General features: G+C 33.9%; 3 protein-coding genes across 5 annotated transcripts; all 3 read right to left on the bottom strand.

Moving 5' to 3' along the window:
• Positions 1–1,662: 1,662 nt before the first annotated feature.
• LOC130826824 (zinc finger AN1 and C2H2 domain-containing stress-associated protein 11-like) lies at positions 1,663–6,249 on the bottom strand. Its single transcript, XM_057692420.1, has 2 exons — positions 5,816–6,249; positions 1,663–2,709 (listed from the first exon to the last, which is right to left on the bottom strand). Exons 1-2 carry the CDS (start codon positions 5,912–5,914, stop codon positions 1,930–1,932), a joined length of 879 nt encoding a protein of 292 aa, XP_057548403.1. The 5' UTR covers positions 5,915–6,249; the 3' UTR covers positions 1,663–1,929.
• A 1,472-nt stretch (positions 6,250–7,721) lies between these two features.
• LOC130826831 (protein WHAT'S THIS FACTOR 1 homolog, chloroplastic-like) lies at positions 7,722–19,049 on the bottom strand. Of its 3 annotated transcripts, XM_057692427.1 has the most exons (7): positions 18,971–19,049; positions 17,936–17,996; positions 12,832–14,102; positions 12,605–12,736; positions 11,570–11,630; positions 10,516–10,563; positions 7,724–9,083 (listed from the first exon to the last, which is right to left on the bottom strand). In XM_057692427.1, exon 3 carries the CDS (start codon positions 14,076–14,078, stop codon positions 12,837–12,839), a length of 1,242 nt encoding a protein of 413 aa, XP_057548410.1. In that variant the 5' UTR covers positions 14,079–14,102; positions 17,936–17,996; positions 18,971–19,049; the 3' UTR covers positions 7,724–9,083; positions 10,516–10,563; positions 11,570–11,630; positions 12,605–12,736; positions 12,832–12,836. The 3 variants fall into 3 exon arrangements, with proteins under 3 accessions (XP_057548425.1, XP_057548410.1, XP_057548416.1); XM_057692442.1 differs by lacking the exon at positions 11,570–11,630 and having other exon boundaries at positions 7,722–9,083; XM_057692433.1 differs by lacking the exons at positions 17,936–17,996; positions 18,971–19,049 and adding an exon at positions 15,908–17,021.
• Positions 19,050–19,202: 153 nt separating this feature from the next.
• Positions 19,203–20,444, bottom strand: LOC130826851 (protein WHAT'S THIS FACTOR 1 homolog, chloroplastic-like). Its single transcript, XM_057692453.1, has one exon. The coding sequence runs from the start codon at positions 20,442–20,444 to the stop codon at positions 19,203–19,205; it is 1,242 nt and encodes a 413-aa protein (XP_057548436.1).
• Positions 20,445–21,103: the final 659 nt, after the last annotated feature.

Raw genomic sequence — 21,103 nt, forward strand, 5'->3', positions numbered from 1 at the left:
CCACCAAGTTCATACCATATCCGTCCCAATTGAAGCGGAAGCGGTGTGAAACCCTATAATTTTACACGTCTGTTATTTCTATAGTTCTTCTAGATTATGTAGGCATTAAGAACTAGCTAAAGTGTCAAACTAATCATACCAACATTGCTGATAGTTTATATAAGCACATAATTTATCCAAGGAAAAGTGTTGATCTGCTTACATGGTACTCCTTTCCAGAACTTGAGTTGAATATTAATACAAATTAAGATAAGACGGCGCATTTCTTCAGGAACATAATTTCTTTACTTGCATCAATACATCAGTTTGATTGCAATTATTCGGTAATTATCTTCCATTGCTATTTCTTTATTGAAATTGTTAGTGGACATGAGATTCTTGCGTTGGACAAGAGTAAGGACCTCATCGAACAAGTCCTCAGCATCGTACAGAGCCTCGATAAGCCTTTCGAGAGTGGCTAGTAGAGGAAAAGTGAGTTCAAGTTGCTGCCTTTGGTGTTGTTCAGCTTCAGATTGTATGATGATCATTGTCTTTTGTAGTTTTTTAAGCTGGGATTTGTAGCCCCATACAGATTCAATATCTCGACGAAATGAGGAAGAAGAATCAAGGAGTTGAACAAGAGTTTGTAGCAGTGTTAGAGCTACTGAAATATCCATGTTGAACAAGAGTTTGCTGTATTTTTTTTGTAAGACAAATGGAGTGAAGAAGGGAGAAAGTCTTTTGTCCAACTTAGCTTATCAATAATAATCCTAATAAAGGATTGTTGGAAAATTAACCATGATCCCAGAAGAATTAGAGAGATTGAGTAATATATAAGTTTGATGGAACACCTATTATTATGAATGGGTTTTAGGGTGGAACCTTAACGGGTTTTTGTATGACCAACTCTACTCTTATGCCGCTATGCGGGCCTGGTTGTGTACTAGCCTAATAGCAAATTTATCAAGAATATGATTTGTTTGTCTCCTACTGGAGCCTAAGATTAAATAGGTATGATAGTATAATATGGTACTGTACTCCCGCTAATTCACCTTTAATTTATTTAATGTTATTAATTAATTTATAAGTTAAAAATATAGTGAAATAATAATAATAATAATAATAATAATAATAATAATAAAAGTATATAACAATAGAAAGCAAGAAGTAAAGAAAACATGACGATGACAATGACCTTGTAAGTGAAGTTAACAAAAAAGATAAAATAGCATCAAGTTAAGAATGAATGATTGATAAAAGTAACAACCATAATGCAACATGATGAAGGATCCCTTTTCTTTTTTTTCTAAAATGAAATATTTGTCAATATTAGCAATATATGTACTTCCATCTGTAAAATAATTATATGATTAATCAAATGAGAGAGAATCCAATTAGGCTTTAGTAGCTTTATGTTGGAATACAACGTTGTTAAAAAATTCAATAAGATCTAAAGTCGTTTTTCTTGACGATAATTTTCCTGAACACTTTATTTGGGATATACTTTTTTCAGGAGTTTAATTTGAAAATTTTTTTATAAAAAATAAACTTACTTATTTTAAATTTTCACAAAATACATAAAAATTCTAAGCCCCAATTCAATTCAGTTTTATTTAGCAACTCAAAGCCCTAATTCAACTAAAGCACATTAAAATCCTTTGAAGAATTCACAAACACCATAAGTTAGAGATGAACAAAACTTACACTATATTTCCATTCCCTTGTATCTTTCGAATATACAATTTTCCACCTCGAAAATAATAAAAACCATAAAAACAATGAGATAAAACTTCTTGTAATTGCCAATACAGAATGAATCCGAGTTCATACGGTTCACTAACCCAGAGTAGACACCCAAGATCTATATAAATCTGATCACTATTAATTGACAATTTTGGCCTGTCAAACAATCGGTCATCGAGAAAGTGAAGGTGAACGGAAGAAAGAAACTTAGTAAGCCTTTGAGGTACCTCCATGATCCTTCTCAACGTGCTCAACTAGAGCCACCGGATCCCTAAATCCTCTGCTGCATTTCGGGCAAACATCAACCGACAACTTCCTAACACTAGGGCGGTTATTACTTCTCTCGTGAACTTTTTCCACGTGCTCCACGAGTGCTGTCACCGATGAAAACCTCATGTTACATTGTGGGCATACTTCCCGTCCCCCATGTTCAGAAGTGCTTGAGCTACTTTTACTGCCTTGTCCAGCCTGAAGTACTTGGTTAAAGTCACTACTCAACTTTGTCATGCCTGCTTCAGCTGAGGCTCGTGCTGATGATGCTGCATTAAGAAACCGGGACCACACTGATGATGTCGATTGGACTGGTGCCCGATTGGGCCTTGGCACTTCTTTTCTACTACTGTTGTTCAAGAGGCCCATGAATGGGAATCCAGTGCTGGCTTTAGGAGGTCCAGCACACTTGTGATCGGGGCCAAACCGATGTTTTAAGCAGTGATCCGTGTTACAGTCTTTGCATTTGATTGTATTCGAGAACACAAGGATTTCCTTGCATCCAACAACAGGGCATTTTCTCTTCTTTGAAACCTTCTCATAATTTGATGGGTCACAAACAGTGTTAACATGAGATTCCCAAGTGATATTTGGGTCTTCATCAGGAATCAAGCGAACTGCTTTAGCACAAAGTGGGCAAATTACGACAGTGACGCCTTGGTGGTCAGCATGAGGACATCGGTGCTGCTTGTAGCTTCGATGTTCAAGGCATAATACCTTAAAAATAATCAACGCGTCAAGATCAATAAGTTGAGCATTAATATAGATACCAAGTTTCTGATGCACATAATGTCAGCTAAAACAGAAATTAGAGTCTAATTTCTAGTGGACTAAACCCTAAGACAGAACTACAGATAGTTTCATAAGCACAATTCTTGACCAGGTAAACTCATAACAGGAAATAACTTGTATCCAATACCAAAAGGAGAAGGCCTGATCCGCCTGAATTGAAATCAGATTCTGAAAAAAATGTATTCCAGCTACAGCTGAAAAGCATAGATGGAAACATAAATCATTGGCACAGATATAGTAAAATGTAATAAGCCATATACAAAATAGCAAAGGGGTGGTCAAGTCATTTAATGCTTGTGTTTAGTAAATTAGTCGATTGAAACAACTTGATAAGAAACAACTATTTCTGAACAAACTAGCAGCGTGTTCAAAATGAGCTAGTCAAATGAGTCAATCCAATCAACTATGAGTTGTTTGTCAAACACACCAAAGGCTATTTGATAAATGGTGCTCTACCTAAACCACGTTTTGAGATAATACTCCCTCTGTCCCTAAGTTATCATCCACTTTCTTATTTGAGCTATTTTTATTCCACTTTCATATATAGGAAGATTTATGGACAACTTTACACTAATTATTTGTTAACATATTAAATTTGTGCTTTTTCTCAATATAAAGATTAAGGACCCCTAACATGAATCTACTTGCAACAACAATTACAATATTAGATCCTTAATTCTAAAACATTAAGTCAGCAACATGAACCAATATATTAGTTTCAATAGTCCTTCACATAGATGATTATTCTCCAATTATTCCGAGTTTCTATCATTTCAATCTGTAACTTAATTCCTTTATATCATTTTTCACTCATGTCCTCCAAGTCATCCTTGGTCTTCATCGTCCACTTTTTTAGTGAAAGTGAAACATAACTTTGGATAGAGGGAGTATAACTTTTTTTTATACACCTACTTGCTCGTTTGTCGATGATTCAATAGAAAATGGCTCACGGGTTAGCTTTTCCCCATCAACAAGTTTCTCACACTATCGGTCACTTCATGTAAAGAGAAAACTTAGAAGAATATAGATAAGACAATAGATGTTGACCATCATATTTGTTGCATAAAGGTGAGTTAAATGAATGCCCGAAGAAGATGAAATAGTGAGTGCAAAGAAGTTTCATCCATAAATCTACTCCAACTATCACATAATTTTCCGAATCTTATATACACACAAATCCAACCATCCAATGACATAAGTTATAGGAGCGGATATTAAGCATAGGGGATGGTGAAACCAACACAAATGATGGCAACACATCAAAACTTATATAAGCTACCATCAACAAAAATGCTAAAGACATGTTTCTAAACGCTAAAAGACATTAGAACATGAGAATCTAGGGTTTCAAATGTGGCAATAATCCAGCGACCGTCTACATAATAAATTTCAATCACGCTTTTAACTGAGTCATATAAACAACAAACCCATATAGCAGATCCCACCCCAGCAAAACAAGGAAACAACTCACTTTCATTTAATTCAATTGAACTAGTCTAGTCTAGAAGAAAAATCTCAGAAAACATAGCTTAGGACTTTCAACTTCCACCATTAACTAATGTCGATTAAGCTTAGTAGTGCGCTAACAAATCAACTTATAACAATATGCCAATTGTTGCTTTAACCGTTATGCCTCAGACAATACCCAAGGGCATACAACCTAGAACTTACCAGGCTGAAGCAAATTAGGTTAAAATAAAACCTTCCACAATAAATCCTCTCCAATATTTATTAACACAACATATTTGTATCACTTAAAAACTACAAAAAATTCAATTCACCAACCTATTAAACAAGAAACTATAAGCTAACATGGATTGCATTGTGTCTAAACCGATGCAACTCAAGCTTCGTCATTGCACTTCGGAAACTTAAGAGCTCGTTTAGCATATTGCATGCCTATAACGATGGAACTCAAGCTCCTCCTTAATCTTCGAAAACATAACAACTCGACTTGGTAAAAATCAGACTTCTAGATTAGGGGGTCAATTCATGAACTCATATCACTGTTGAATATTAGGTGTGGGGACTGGAAAACCATACCATAGTTGTCAGATGAACCAAACACAAACATTCAATTTTCAAAACTTGGCTGGGCCATTTCCTACCACCCCTCCCTCGGTCCCTTGCACTCGTCTAGCATTGTGCATGCCTAAAACGATGAATCCCAAGCTGCAGCATTAATCTTCAAAAACTTAACCACTCCTATGTCATACACCATATCCCATCATTTGACAATACAGGGAGGAAAAACTTGAAGTGTAATTTACAAATTTAGCATTCAGTATCCCCGTCTCCCATCACTATTGCTTATCCCCTCATCTCTATATGGTAATGGACACAATGAATTTGAAATCAATGAGATAATACCTGTGTTCAAAACTTATAGGAGGCATTACTTACACAATCTATCACCTTAAATCAATAAGGGTGACAGTAGGATTGGTGGTTTGGCTTTGAATTCACTTTTGTTTTCAATTCAATTCAAACCACATTTGGATGAAATTTAGCCCAAACCGCAACCCAAATTAGAATTTATAATAAATAAATTGTATATTAGTAATAACTATCAAAAATCACATTGATCAACTAATAGACAATCGAAAAAATCAATTTCAACTTGATTCACCAAGCAAATGCATAAATAGACGATTTTTTAATGATCGGGTCGTATTGTTGAAAATTATATGGGAGAAATCTAAATTCTTAGCGTGCAAAAAGTAGTCTTCTTGAACCCATTGCTCTAAATGATTTTTGCCGCTGTACGTAATTGGGAGATTGTAATGTAGATTAGAAATGATCTTATTTGGGATTTCTCAAATTTTAAATTTAAAAAAATTACACAAATTTAAATAATTTTGGCATTACTCCTACAAGCTTAAACCCGACTCTCAAATAAAAACCCACAAAGAAGTTAAGATAAAATAACAAAACACTTTATACAATCCATCAAACTCCAAAAGATATCACTTTATAATGCATTAAAAAGAAAGAACATACCTTAAATTTTAAATATAAAATAGAAAAATACCTGGCTACAGCGGTCACAAGTGAAAGGGAGGAAGTCAATCTGCTTGCAATCATCAACAGAGCAATGTTTTCCCAGGTTTGGAAATGCCGGTGTTCCCATACTTCCTTTTACCTTCAATCAATTTGTGAAAAAGTTCTGCAATTTTTCAGATTTGAAAAGATGAATTGAAGAAAAAGGAAGAATATTGAAATTTAAAGTGAGGTTTTGGATGATTCTATTAAAGAGAATTTAAGGCGGCGGAAATCAGAAATCGGAATATTCCGGCGTATTCAGAATTTCCGATTCCGCGTAGAGAAGAGGGGATCTAGGAACAAATTTCTGGGTTGGGTGATAATAATGGACCAATCACAAGAACCAGTCAACTCCCAATTATAGATTTGATTAAATTAAACTTCTATGGGACTATGGGAGTATACTTTACGTTCAAGTTTTCTCCAACGTAGAACCACGGTAGTTTTATACTTGTCCCATTCTGACCACGGTAGTTTTTATACTTGTCCCATTCTGAAATACTTTTCCGTTTTGATATATTTTTCTCAAATATAATTTACGAATTTTAGTATCAAAATTTAACTATAATTTCTCATCAATCTATATGAAAAAACACACTCACGTGGAATCTTAATAGATTCGTCTCAATATATATATTCTAAATATTAACTTCTTAGAATTTTAAAAAACTCCCAATTAAAATTATTTGACACTATTCATTATTCAAGCTTATTTTATATATTGCGGTTAACGTGTAAGAAAAAATATAGTCACATGTGACCTTGTTTGAATTGTATAATCACGTGCTTTCATAATATTAAATTTTTAAAATTTTTAGAAGTGCATAGTTAAATATATAAATAATAAAAATAACACATTGGGGAGTTCATAAACAGTCAAGCATAACAAATATAATAAAACGAAGGAATTATTTAGGGTATCAATCGTTGCAAATCTCTTTTGATAAGTGTATTTATGTATGGTTTGTGATTCTTTCACTTCTTTCAATTTTGGACTACGACTGCTATAAGTGAGATATACCGAGATGAGATTAGTTTAACAACTATTTAATAAGTATCGTATGTTTACACTTATCAAATTTTATTTGACTTATACTTCATTGAATCTGAAACGATGACATTTATTAAATTTAATTTTATTAAGATTTTAGGGAATATTTTACAATTTTGACTAACAAAGTGCTATCTATAATGAGAAGGATTGAATTAAAAAAAGATTAAAAATGATACGATTATTTAGATGTTTTAATAATTTTTAACTAGATAAATTAAATTGATCTGACTTAAAATTGACTCAATTAGCCATTCCTTCCATCTTTCGACTTTCTCTAGGAAATCCGTATTAGGCCTGAAACCAGCAGCATAGCAAATGGGAAATGCATGAGGACCAGGATAATTACCTCTTGATATCTTAGCTTTCATTTGCTTCCCACCATCCTTTAACAATCCTTCCTGCATTATTTTCTCTTCGCGGGCATTTATACCAAGAGCAGAATCCCAACTCTTTAAATGCAAATAAGCCTTTCCATTTACTTTTTTTACACAAAAGAATTCACGGCCCCGTTTGGTTGATGGTAATGAAGTAATGGGAATAAAATGTTGTAATGGCAATAGTAATGAAGGAATGGATATGAGAATTGGTAATGAAGATTCTTTTGTTTGGTATGCATGACTAAAGAATGGTAATGAAAGATAATATTCCATTGATTGCATTTGGTTGTTAGTAATAAAAAATGGTAATGACTCTTAGTTTCATTATTGTATATTTGTATCTAAAAGCATTATTGTATCTAAATTATTCTATCTAATGATTCTTTTTTTAATATTAATATTTTTTTGGATAATTACATACATTACCTTTTTTTTCTTCATTATTTTTTTTCTTCAGCTCGAAACATTACCTTATTTTATTAACACAGTAATACTTCATTACCATTACCGCCTAATACCATGTTGTTTGATGGTAATGAAAATGGCCCTTTTTGGTAATTTCATTACCTTATTTTATTACTATCCATTACCATTAAAGGCATCCAAACAACTAAAATTTTCACTACTTAATTTTATTACCATTACCGCTCTCTAATACTATGTAACAAACGGGCCGTCAGGGTACTTCAGAATCAGTGACTTCCATGTAATCAGTTAGCAAACCCAATACACTTTTTATAAATTCAATCTTCTCCAATGGAAGTCTACAATCAACCGTCAACATTAATAATTTCCTCAAGTTCTTAACCAGAATAGGTTCCATAAGCATCCAAGATTCATTTTCTTCGGCAGCAACACTTTTCGCCTTCTCAATAAGCCGAACTGAGATGGGTGTTCTGCTTCCACCACTAACATGAAAGATCATAGGGTAATTTTCAATAACAGCCATACAATTCTATTTTGCACAAACCACACTTCCTTTTCAAGGTCCCTAAGGAGAAAAACACTTATTTTTCTGGGATTGAATTATGTCCTTAAGTTGAAGTTTTACAGCAGGTTTTTTCTGCAAGTCCATGACTTTGTCAAGCTCATGAACCCTATGATAGATTTTCTTTTTGGGTTCTCTACCTCCACTTGTTCTATGCTTAATATGCACTAACATATGACCTGAATTCTGAAATGCATTCGAACCCAATATTGCCAATTTGTTTGCCAGAATTCCTTTGAGACGCATTAGAAAAAGTTAAGGCTTATTGACGCAAAACGTCGAGCACCTTCTGTGCAATTGCATTCAAGTCCACACCAACGTTCTACCCATCAAGAACTTCTTATGTGTATGAATTCAAATGGCATATGGAGATTTTGATCGCAAATTGCAGAAACTATGAACAACAAAAATCATATAGATATAATTCCTTAAAATTTCTCGAATTTACGAATGAATTAGTGCTGATTTGACAAACTTCTCTACAAATTGAAGAAACCGCCATAATTCAATTGAATCAATCCCCTTTCTGAGTATCAAAAAGGTTGCAGGACATAGTTTCTCCTCCAAAGAATCCCAATTCTTAACTCCCCTATATATTCATAAAGAATATCAAGAAAAAAAAAACATAAAATGTAGGGTAATAACCAACACTAAGAAAAGACTCAAGCTGCCATTATCTAATCAATGTTCTGCTGTAGCAATCAATAACTAAATAAAAAAATTAAAATATCAAAAAAGATTCAATAATTATCAAGATGTAAGCAACCTTCAATGCCCACATCCTGCTCATCTCCATCATCGTTAGAGTACTCAAATCCGTAATCTTCCATATCAGCATCTGCAACCCAAATAATCAAGAGTTAAAGCAAAAGAAAATATCACTCAAACAGAAAGAAATCAAAATCGAGATCAATTAATCTTCCTCAACAGAACCCATGGCGATTATAAATAATCAAACTTCGAAACCACCGATTGTTGTTTACAGTTGAGATTTGAGATTAGGGTTCATCCACCAAAATGATGAAGAATTAACGAAAACCCTGGAGAAATGTTAAGAGCAGGAGAAAAAAAATAAAGGAAAAAGAAAGTAGTCTCACGCCTAGGCTAACTTCATTAGTATTCTGCCATATTTGCTTGCTGCTGCATCCATGGCGATTCTTTGAATGGAAGAAATGTGATGAAAAATAAAATTTAGCCAGAAAGAGTGAATTGAGCAAGAACAAGGAAAAAGTAGAACTTGTGGTTGTCATTTTTCAAGGAAGCAACACTTACTAAATATATATGAAACATTAGTGGGGTTTACAGGACCATTTATTTCATTAGAAGTTCTTCTCAAATAGTAGTATTCTAAGTTCAGAACTTTCGAATAAGGAGTCTAGTATGAAATATTATTGTTGCTTTTTGTAACATTTAGGCTTAGCTGATTAAATGATCTTTTCGTGGGGCGTGAAAGCCAATAATTTCTTGGAAAATCACTGTCAAGATCCTCCACAACTAGTCAAACTCAAAATGACAACATTGGACCCCCAAAGTGCTCTAGATGTTACCTGATAAGCATATTTCTGTTACGGTAACACTTATCTTCCCTGTACGATTTCTGAATCTTCGTAAGAAATGACCAAGCACAGGAATCATAGTGTAAAAAGGCGGTAACAGCGATCGCGGTTACAGAACGGTGATGCGGTAACGGGAGTGATGCGGTTATCGTGTATCGTAATGCGATCGAGACCACAAGATATTGTGAAACCATTAAAAGCTATGTCAAGGTAATGCAAGACATACCTAGAGGAAGCAGGAGGCAATTCTAAATAAAGTGCAGTTCCACACAAGTCTAAATAAGTCGGTGCACAGGTTGCAAATTTTCAGATTATTATTCTATATTAAGTTTGGAACATCATCCACTCGGTTATGATTGCGTATCAATATCAATATATATTAAACATTAGATGTTTAGACCCAAGATGAGCTTTAAAGATATTTTCGGTTCAAAAGTCAGACAGCCCATACATTAATCAAAATACGAAGTATCATTAGACCATACGATAACAATACACGAGGACCAATATCAAGTAAAAAGAGGTAATTACTTCAGTGAAACAAAAGGGGTCAGTCAACTTAGCTTCATCAATTACTTACGATATACATTGCTTCTACTAATGTAAACATCAATTAAGTACCAAAACAACATATATAAATTTACAAGTGGAAATGAGCAATAACAAGTAGGAAGATGATTGAGAAATAGAATAAAAGGTAAGAAAAAAATATACCACTCTTAGATGACCGCAACACATCATCGCGGCTGAACACCCTTTAACCTGAAAATAGAAGAATTCCATCAAGAATATTTTAAAAATTTCAACTGAACATCAAAACAAAACTAAAATCACCAAAAATGGCAACATACTAACCCATAATTATTCAAAGGCTATAATCTTCTAATGCCCAACAATTAAAGCAAATTAGTCAAATATAAGAAAGAAACAAATATCAAAAAGTTACGAACTTTAGAAATTTGTTGAAGGAGAGCATCACAAACATGTAGAAAATCGTTTCCAAAGTCTTTACTCTTAATCAACTTCAACAAGACTAAAAAGTCTCCAAATACCTTGACATTTGTTCTTGTAATTGCTTTAGTTTTTTCTCTACTGATGGGTATACATTGAATTAAGGTATGTTTAGGTGAAGGTAAGGAATATGGCTTTGAATTGAAAGGGTTGAGTTTTGGATTTTGATTGGGGGACTAGAGTAATGATTAACTGATAGAATGGACCAGATGATGGACATGTTTAGCATACATAAGATGAACAAGATGAACCCCAATCTACCAAAACATGTGCTTCTATTTAATAAGAAAATGAATTTAACAATCTCAGTTGGTGGTTCTTCTAAATCACCGAGAAGGCAACAAAACATCATTGTGAACAATTAGAACTCGACTATATATCGAAAAGAAAAAATACTCACCTGGCTAAAATCCTACCACTACTCAGACTGACCAATATCACAATAGTAAGTCAAAAACACAAAACAAGTCAGCTTAGGATATGTGCTCACCTGCTTATAAATTCCACAAAAAATCAACCATAATGGATTTATCATCCACAAACCCACCGAGCTCCCAAAATGTTGATTGAAACAGAAATGTCTCAATCGAAACTAAAATTGAGTCAATTCAAGGAAACCATCAAAAAAAATCAAACTAAAATGTAAATGAATTTATCATTCACAAACCCACCAAACTCCCAAACAATAATCACTGAAGCTTCACATTTAAACCCTAAAAATACTAGTTTTAATTTAAAACCAAAAAAAAAAATGTACCTAAAACTTCACATCTTCAACCATCTACACAACTCTTCATCTCGAATTGAATTGATTGATCCTGAGTGAAAAAAATATAATTACATTAAATCTTCAACTTTGACAATCAAAAAGAAAACAAAAAAAAAATAAAAAGACATAACTAAAAGTTCTTTGCCTGATTTTGTTTTCATAAAATTGGAAATGGAAGAATAGGAGAAGGAAGAATGAGAGAAGGAAAATCAGATCTTACAGGAAAAGAAGGGAGAAAAATAGAAGAATGATATTTTCTTTGATTCTCCTATACCATTATATATGCAATCCTATCATTCCACTTGCCCACCTTACCCTCACTTGGTCACTCTATTCCCATCTACCTTCCGATTCAGTGTCCATCTCCATGCACCCATCTTCTTCTAATTCTTCAACCAAAGATTATCCTTACAGATGTGTAAAGTTTACCTAAGTTTTAAGTCCATGAGGTTTCTCTCCCTCGCCCAAACGTCACAATTAAAGCCACAGCTGAGAGAGTAAAGAAAGTGATGATTGTGACTTGTATCAATGAGTTGGTAGTGAAGGATAAGATAGCAGCGATACAACAGTGGTGTGAAAGAATGATCACATTATTTCCTCTTCCTTCCTTTCTCCCTCTCCAATCCCTCTTTCTCCCTAATGTCAAAGTAGATTCTCATAGTTCCATCTTTCACTAATGCTCAAACCAAGATTATACTCTTACTTGCAGATTTGCCACAATTCAAAAGTTATTCTAAAATTCCAAAATTTCCAGTTGCAAACACAAAGCCACAAATGAAATGCAATACTATACCATTCCAAAACTTACGTAAAGACACACATATGAAAAATGTTCCTAGAGTCAAAAAGTAAGTCAAGAAAAATACGTAAAGTTTGATTTCAAAATTGATTTCATAAGCAAAAAGTACACATAACAAAACCAAATAGTAGCAAAAAACAAAAATTACATAAGTAAAACCAACATCACAAATTAATATACTCAACAATTCGAAGTACAGGGAAAATACAGGAAGAAATACATACTTTCTGCATATCAGCCTTAGACATAAAAGAATGAGACACATTTTCCAGACTATCGTGCAAAACCTCCATAATTGTTGCAGTAATTACTTCAGCTTGCTTTGATGGAATACCTTGAACTTCTAATTTCCTTACCTTTTCACACAAACAGAAAATTAAGATTTAAATCAAAGCAAATTAAATCATTGGATTAATCAATCCAAAAAAATGATAAAAAGAGAAATACTCACAAGCGCTAAAGTATCGACGATTCAGCAATCTCATTGGAGATATTTGAATCCTTTCTACCCGCTAGTGCTACAAATTTTGCATTGAATCGTAATATAGGGCATTGTTGAATCAAATTGGAACTGTCATATGCTTCCTTAAGAAAGACTGTACTTCTTTCACCCTTATTGGTGATGTAGAAGATTCCATGATGCTTGATTAAGCAAAGTAATAGCCTAGCAGGTAAAAGTAACTCGGATTGAAAACCACTCATTTGCACAGATGTCATTCGCTTCTCAACAGTCAAGCTCAGAAGTTCATGGAGCACTGAGACCACTCTTTTTCGTGCCTTAGGATCAGCAGGGTCAAACCTCCTTGCATTTAAGTAAGGAGAAGGAAACTCCATTTTCTGCCATCTTTCGACTTCCACTAGGAAACCCGTATTAGGCCTAAAACCAGCAGCATAGCAAATGCGAAATGCATGAGGACCAGGATAATTACCGTCTCTTGATATCTTAACTTTCATTTGCTTCCCGCCATCCTTTAACAATCCTTCCTGCATCATTTTCTCTTCGCGGGCAGTTATACCAAGAGAAGAATCCCAACTCTCCAAATGCAAATAAGCCTTTCCATTAACTTCTTTTACACAAAAGAATTCAGGGTACTTTAGAATCAGTGACTCCATGTAATCACTTGGCAAACCTAATACACTTTTTATAAATTCAATCTTCTCCAATGGAAGTCTACAATCAACCGTCAACATTAACAATTTCCTCAAGTTCTTAACCAGAATAGGTTCCATAAGCATCCAAGCTTCATTTTCTTCGGCCGCAACACTTTTCGCCTTCTCAGTAAGCCGAACTGAGATGGGTGTTCTACTTCCACCACTAACATGAAAGATCATAGGGTACTTTTCAATAACAGCCATACAATTCCATTTTTGCACAAACCCCACTTCCTTTTCAAGGTCCCTAAGGAAAATGCATTTATTTTTCTGGGATTGAATTATGTCCTTAAGTTGAAGTATTAGAGCAGGTTTTTTCTGCAAGTCCATGACTTTGTCAAGTTCATGAACCCTATGATAGATTTTCTTTTTGGGTTTTCTACCTCCACTTGTTTTATGCTTAATTTGCACTAACATATGACCTGAATTCTGAAATGGGTTCGAAGCCAATATTGCCAAATTGTTTGCCAGAATTCTTTTGAGTCGCATTAGAAAAATTTGAGGCTTATTGACGCCAAACGTCAAGCACCTTGTGTACAATTGCATTCAAGTCCACTCCAACAGGTTGTTCTATAAATATGAAATAGTGAGAGCAAAGAAGTTTCATCTATAAATATGCTCCAACTAGCTCATAATTTTTGTATCTTGTATACACGCAAAACCAACCATCCAATGACATAAATTATAGGAGGGGGTATTAAGCATAGGAGAGGGTGAAAGCAACACATATGGTGGCCACACATCAAAACTTCTATAAGTTACCATCTACAAAAATGTTGAAGACATGTTTCTAAACGCTAAAAGACATTAGAACATTAGAATCTAGGATTTCAAACGTGGCGTTAATTCAACGACAATCTATGTAAGAAATTTCAATCATGCCCTTAAATGAGTCATATTGAAACAACAAACCCATATAGCAGATCTCACCCAAGCAAAACAAGGAAACAACTCACTTTCATTTAATTCAACTGAACTAGTCTAGTCTAGAAGAAGAAAAATCTCAGAAAACATAGCACAGGACTTCCAACATCCACCAACAACTAATGACGATTAAGTTTAGTAATGTGCTAACAGATCAACTCATTAATAATGTGCCAATTGTTGCTTTAACCTTTATGCCAGTGACAATGCCCAAGGGTATGCAACCTAGAACTTACCAAGCAGAAGCGAATCGGGTTAAAATAAAACCTTCCACGATAAATGCTCTCCAATATGTATTAACACAACATATTTGTATCACTTAAAAACTACCAAAAAATTCAATTCACCAACCTACTAGACAAGAAATAAGAAGTATATAGGTAATTTACTTAGTTCATTGTAGCACAGATTTTACAGCAAGCTTCTCATTGAGGGGACATACAAAGCATTAAGGAAACAATAAGCTAACATGGATTGCATTGTGCCTAAAGCGATGCAGCTCAAGCTTCGTCATTACGCTTCCAAAACTCAAGAGCTCGTTTAGCATATTGCATGCCTATAACGATGGAACTCAAGCTCCTCATTAATCTTCGAAAACTAAACAGCTCGACTTGGCAAAAGTCAGACTTCTATATGAGGGGGTCAATTCATAGTCATAACTCATATCACTCTTGTATGTTAGGTGTGGGGACCGGAAAACCATACCATAGTTGTCCGATGGGCCAAAACTAACATTCAATTTTCAAAACTTGGCTGGGGCCATTTCCTACCACCCCTCCCTCCTTCCCTTGCAACTCGTCTAGCATAAAACATGCCAATAACGATGAAACTCAAACTGCAGCATTGATCCTCAAAAACTTAACGGCTCCTCTGGCATACTACATATCTCATCATTTTGACAAAACCGGAAGGTAATCTTAGAAGTGTAATTTTCAAATAAGCATCCAGTATCCCCATTACATGGATGTACATGATACATTCTACTAATTACATATCCTCGTTTCCCATCACTATTGCCCATCCCCTCATCTCTAGGCGGCAGTGGACAGTAATAAAATAAAGTCAATGAGATAATACTTATGTTGAATACATATAGAGAGGCATTACATACACAATCTATGACCTTAAATCAACAAGGGTGGCAGTTTGATTCGTGGTTTGGCTTCGGATTCACTTTTGTTTTCAATTCAATTCAAGCCACATTTGGGTAAAATCTAGCCCAATCCGCAACCCAAATTAGAATTTTTAATAAATGATTAGTAATAAATATCAAAAATCACATTGATCAACTAATAGACAGCCGAAAAAGTCAATTTTAACTTGATTCACCAAGCAAATGCATAAATAGACGAATTTTTAATGATGGGGTCTTACTGTTGGAAATAATTTCAGCAATTCTTTGTAAAAAAATAACAAAAAATGGTGAACTTTGAAAACAAAAAACAAATTACCGATGGCCGAGGAGTCGGACTGCTTGTCGACTGTTTTGAGGAATGGAGACTGCTTGCTTATGACGATGTTCGATGAGTTGGAATGACTGAAGATAAGTTTTGAGGAATGGAGTCTTGAGGAAGAATAATTTCAATAGCAATAGCCATAGCCATTAGGTTTAGGGTTTCCAAAGCATTTTTTTTAAAAAAAAAATTATAAACCGGATACCGATTATCCGGATTTCCAGATTTGAATATCCAATATTTAAACAGATACACAGTTTGGATTTTCCGGATTTTTTAAATCTGAGTTTATTATTCGGTTTAAAATTATATAACGAATATTTCGGATCGAATTTTCCCAAATTTGATATTTTTAAACACCCCTAAATAATGGACCAATCACAAGAACAATAACTCAACTCCCAATTATGGATTTGATTAAATTAAACTTCTATGGGAGTATACTTTACGTTCAAGTTTTTTTCGAAGTAGAACGACAGTAGTTTTATACTTCTTCCATTTTGAAATACTTACTCTATTGTTATTTTTAATATTATTCATTATTCAAGCTTATTTTATATATTGCGGTTAACGTGTAAGAAAAATATAGTCACATGTGACCTTGTTAGAATCCTCTAATCACATACTTTCATAATATTAAATTTTTAGAATTTTTAGATGTGCATAGTTAAATATATAAATAATCAAAATAACACATTGGAAACCGCCGCAAATCTCTTTTGATAAGTATATCTGTGTATGGTTTGTGATTCTTTCACCTTTTTCAAATTTGGATTATGGCTGCTATAAGTGAGATCTACCGAGTATGATTATGATGAGGTTAGTTTTACAACTATGTAATTATCGCATGTTTAGACTTATCAAATTTTATTTGACTTGTACTTGATTGAATCTGAACCGATGATATTTATTTATTTTGATTTAATTAAGATTTTAGAAAATATTTTACAATTTTGACTTACAAAGTGCAATCTATAATGAGAGAGATTGATTTAAAAAGATTAAAAATGATATGACTATTTAAATGTTTTGATATTTTTTGACCTGATGAGTTAAATTTATCTGATTTAAAATTGACTGAATTATCATGTTTTTACATATTCTAACAAATAAAACGTTCATTAATAAACCAAAAATAACTATTATGTATAGTAAATTTTTTAATTAAGTATTAGAAAGAAAAAAAAAACCATGAAAATGAAGTTCCTTCATTTTTTTAAGTAATGAAAAAAAAAAAAAAAAAAGAAGAAAAAAAAAAAAAAAAAAAAAAAAAAAAAAACTTGAATTAAACTAGTAAGTTGTGTAATTTTTTTGGTGTGTTTTATGCTTGATTTTTAGGTTTTTGGATTTTGAACTTAGGTTTTCAATTTTAAGGTATGTTTAGGTGAAGGTAAGGAATATGGCTTTGAATTGAAAGGGTTGAGTTTTGGATTTTGATTGGGGGACTAGAGTAATGATTAACTGATAGAATGGACCAGATGATGGACATGTTTAGCATACATAAGATGAACAAGATGAACCCCAATCTACCAAAACATGTGCTTCTATTTAATAAGAAAATGAATTTAACAATCTCAGTTGGTGGTTCTTCTAAATCACCGAGAAGGCAACAAAACATCATTGTGAACAATTAGAACTCGACTATATATCGAAAAGAAAAAATACTCACCTGGCTAAAATCCTACCACTACTCAGACTGACCAATATCACAATAGTAAGTCAAAAACACAAAACAAGTCAGCTTAGGATATGTGCTCACCTGCTTATAAATTCCACAAAAAATCAACCATAATGGATTTATCATCCACAAACCCACCGAGCTCCCAAAATGTTGATTGAAACAGAAATGTCTCAATCGAAACTAAAATTGAGTCAATTCAAGGAAACCATCAAAAAAAATCAAACTAAAATGTAAATGAATTTATCATTCACAAACCCACCAAACTCCCAAACAATAATCACTGAAGCTTCACATTTAAACCCTAAAAATACTAGTTTTAATTTAAAACCAAAAAAAAAATGTACCTAAAACTTCACATCTTCAACCATCTACACAACTCTTCATCTCGAATTGAATTGATTGATCCTGAGTGAAAAAAATATAATTACATTAAATCTTCAACTTTGACAATCAAAAAGAAAACAAAAAAAAAATAAAAAGACATAACTAAAAGTTCTTTGCCTGATTTTGTTTTCATAAAATTGGAAATGGAAGAATAGGAGAAGGAAGAATGAGAGAAGGAAAATCAGATCTTACAGGAAAAGAAGGGAGAAAAATAGAAGAATGATATTTTCTTTGATTCTCCTATACCATTATATATGCAATCCTATCATTCCACTTGCCCACCTTACCCTCACTTGGTCACTCTATTCCCATCTACCTTCCGATTCAGTGTCCATCTCCATGCACCCATCTTCTTCTAATTCTTCAACCAAAGATTATCCTTACAGATGTGTAAAGTTTACCTAAGTTTTAAGTCCATGAGGTTTCTCTCCCTCGCCCAAACGTCACAATTAAAGCCACAGCTGAGAGAGTAAAGAAAGTGATGATTGTGACTTGTATCAATGAGTTGGTAGTGAAGGATAAGATAGCAGCGATACAACAGTGGTGTGAAAGAATGATCACATTATTTCCTCTTCCTTCCTTTCTCCCTCTCCAATCCCTCTTTCTCCCTAATGTCAAAGTAGATTCTCATAGTTCCATCTTTCACTAATGCTCAAACCAAGATTATACTCTTACTTGCAGATTTGCCACAATTCAAAAGTTATTCTAAAATTCCAAAATTTCCAGTTGCAAACACAAAGCCACAAATGAAATGCAATACTATACCATTCCAAAACTTACGTAAAGACACACATATGAAAAATGTTCCTAGAGTCAAAAAGTAAGTCAAGAAAAATACGTAAAGTTTGATTTCAAAATTGATTTCATAAGCAAAAAGTACACATAACAAAACCAAATAGTAGCAAAAAACAAAAATTACATAAGTAAAACCAACATCACAAATTAATATACTCAACAATTCGAAGTACAGGGAAAATACAGGAAGAAATACATACTTTCTGCATATCAGCCTTAGACATAAAAGAATGAGACACATTTTCCAGACTATCGTGCAAAACCTCCATAATTGTTGCAGTAATTACTTCAGCTTGCTTTGATGGAATACCTTGAACTTCTAATTTCCTTACCTTTTCACACAAACAGAAAATTAAGATTTAAATCAAAGCAAATTAAATCATTGGATTAATCAATCCAAAAAAATGATAAAAAGAGAAATACTCACAAGCGCTAAAGTATCGACGATTCAGCAATCTCATTGGAGATATTTGAATCCTTTCTACCCGCTAGTGCTACAAATTTTGCATTGAATCGTAATATAGGGCATTGTTGAATCAAATTGGAACTGTCATATGCTTCCTTAAGAAAGACTGTACTTCTTTCACCCTTATTGGTGATGTAGAAGATTCCATGATGCTTGATTAAGCAAAGTAATAGCCTAGCAGGTAAAAGTAACTCGGATTGAAAACCACTCATTTGCACAGATGTCATTCGCTTCTCAACAGTCAAGCTCAGAAGTTCATGGAGCACTGAGACCACTCTTTTTCGTGCCTTAGGATCAGCAGGGTCAAACCTCCTTGCATTTAAGTAAGGAGAAGGAAACTCCATTTTCTGCCATCTTTCGACTTCCACTAGGAAACCCGTATTAGGCCTAAAACCAGCAGCATAGCAAATGCGAAATGCATGAGGACCAGGATAATTACCGTCTCTTGATATCTTAACTTTCATTTGCTTCCCGCCATCCTTTAACAATCCTTCCTGCATCATTTTCTCTTCGCGGGCAGTTATACCAAGAGAAGAATCCCAACTCTCCAAATGCAAATAAGCCTTTCCATTAACTTCTTTTACACAAAAGAATTCAGGGTACTTTAGAATCAGTGACTCCATGTAATCACTTGGCAAACCTAATACACTTTTTATAAATTCAATCTTCTCCAATGGAAGTCTACAATCAACCGTCAACATTAACAATTTCCTCAAGTTCTTAACCAGAATAGGTTCCATAAGCATCCAAGCTTCATTTTCTTCGGCCGCAACACTTTTCGCCTTCTCAGTAAGCCGAACTGAGATGGGTGTTCTACTTCCACCACTAACATGAAAGATCATAGGGTACTTTTCAATAACAGCCATACAATTCCATTTTTGCACAAACCCCACTTCCTTTTCAAGGTCCCTAAGGAAAATGCATTTATTTTTCTGGGATTGAATTATGTCCTTAAGTTGAAGTATTAGAGCAGGTTTTTTCTGCAAGTCCATGACTTTGTCAAGTTCATGAACCCTATGATAGATTTTCTTTTTGGGTTTTCTACCTCCACTTGTTTTATGCTTAATTTGCACTAACATATGACCTGAATTCTGAAATGGGTTCGAAGCCAATATTGCCAAATTGTTTGCCAGAATTCTTTTGAGTCGCATTAGAAAAATTTGAGGCTTATTGACGCCAAACGTCAAGCACCTTGTGTACAATTGCATTCAAGTCCACTCCAACAGGTTGTTCTATAAATATGAAATAGTGAGAGCAAAGAAGTTTCATCTATAAATATGCTCCAACTAGCTCATAATTTTTGTATCTTGTATACACGCAAAACCAACCATCCAATGACATAAATTATAGGAGGGGGTATTAAGCATAGGAGAGGGTGAAAGCAACACATATGGTGGCCACACATCAAAACTTCTATAAGTTACCATCTACAAAAATGTTGAAGACATGTTTCTAAACGCTAAAAGACATTAGAACATTAGAATCTAGGATTTCAAACGTGGCGTTAATTCAACGACAATCTATGTAAGAAATTTCAATCATGCCCTTAAATGAGTCATATTGAAACAACAAACCCATATAGCAGATCTCACCCAAGCAAAACAAGGAAACAACTCACTTTCATTTAATTCAACTGAACTAGTCTAGTCTAGAAGAAGAAAAATCTCAGAAAACATAGCACAGGACTTCCAACATCCACCAACAACTAATGACGATTAAGTTTAGTAATGTGCTAACAGATCAACTCATTAATAATGTGCCAATTGTTGCTTTAACCTTTATGCCAGTGACAATGCCCAAGGGTATGCAACCTAGAACTTACCAAGCAGAAGCGAATCGGGTTAAAATAAAACCTTCCACGATAAAT

Source organism: Amaranthus tricolor, chromosome 1, assembly GCF_026212465.1.
Source record: "Amaranthus tricolor cultivar Red isolate AtriRed21 chromosome 1, ASM2621246v1, whole genome shotgun sequence".
In the NCBI taxonomy this organism is placed as follows: Eukaryota; Viridiplantae; Streptophyta; class Magnoliopsida; order Caryophyllales; family Amaranthaceae; genus Amaranthus; species Amaranthus tricolor.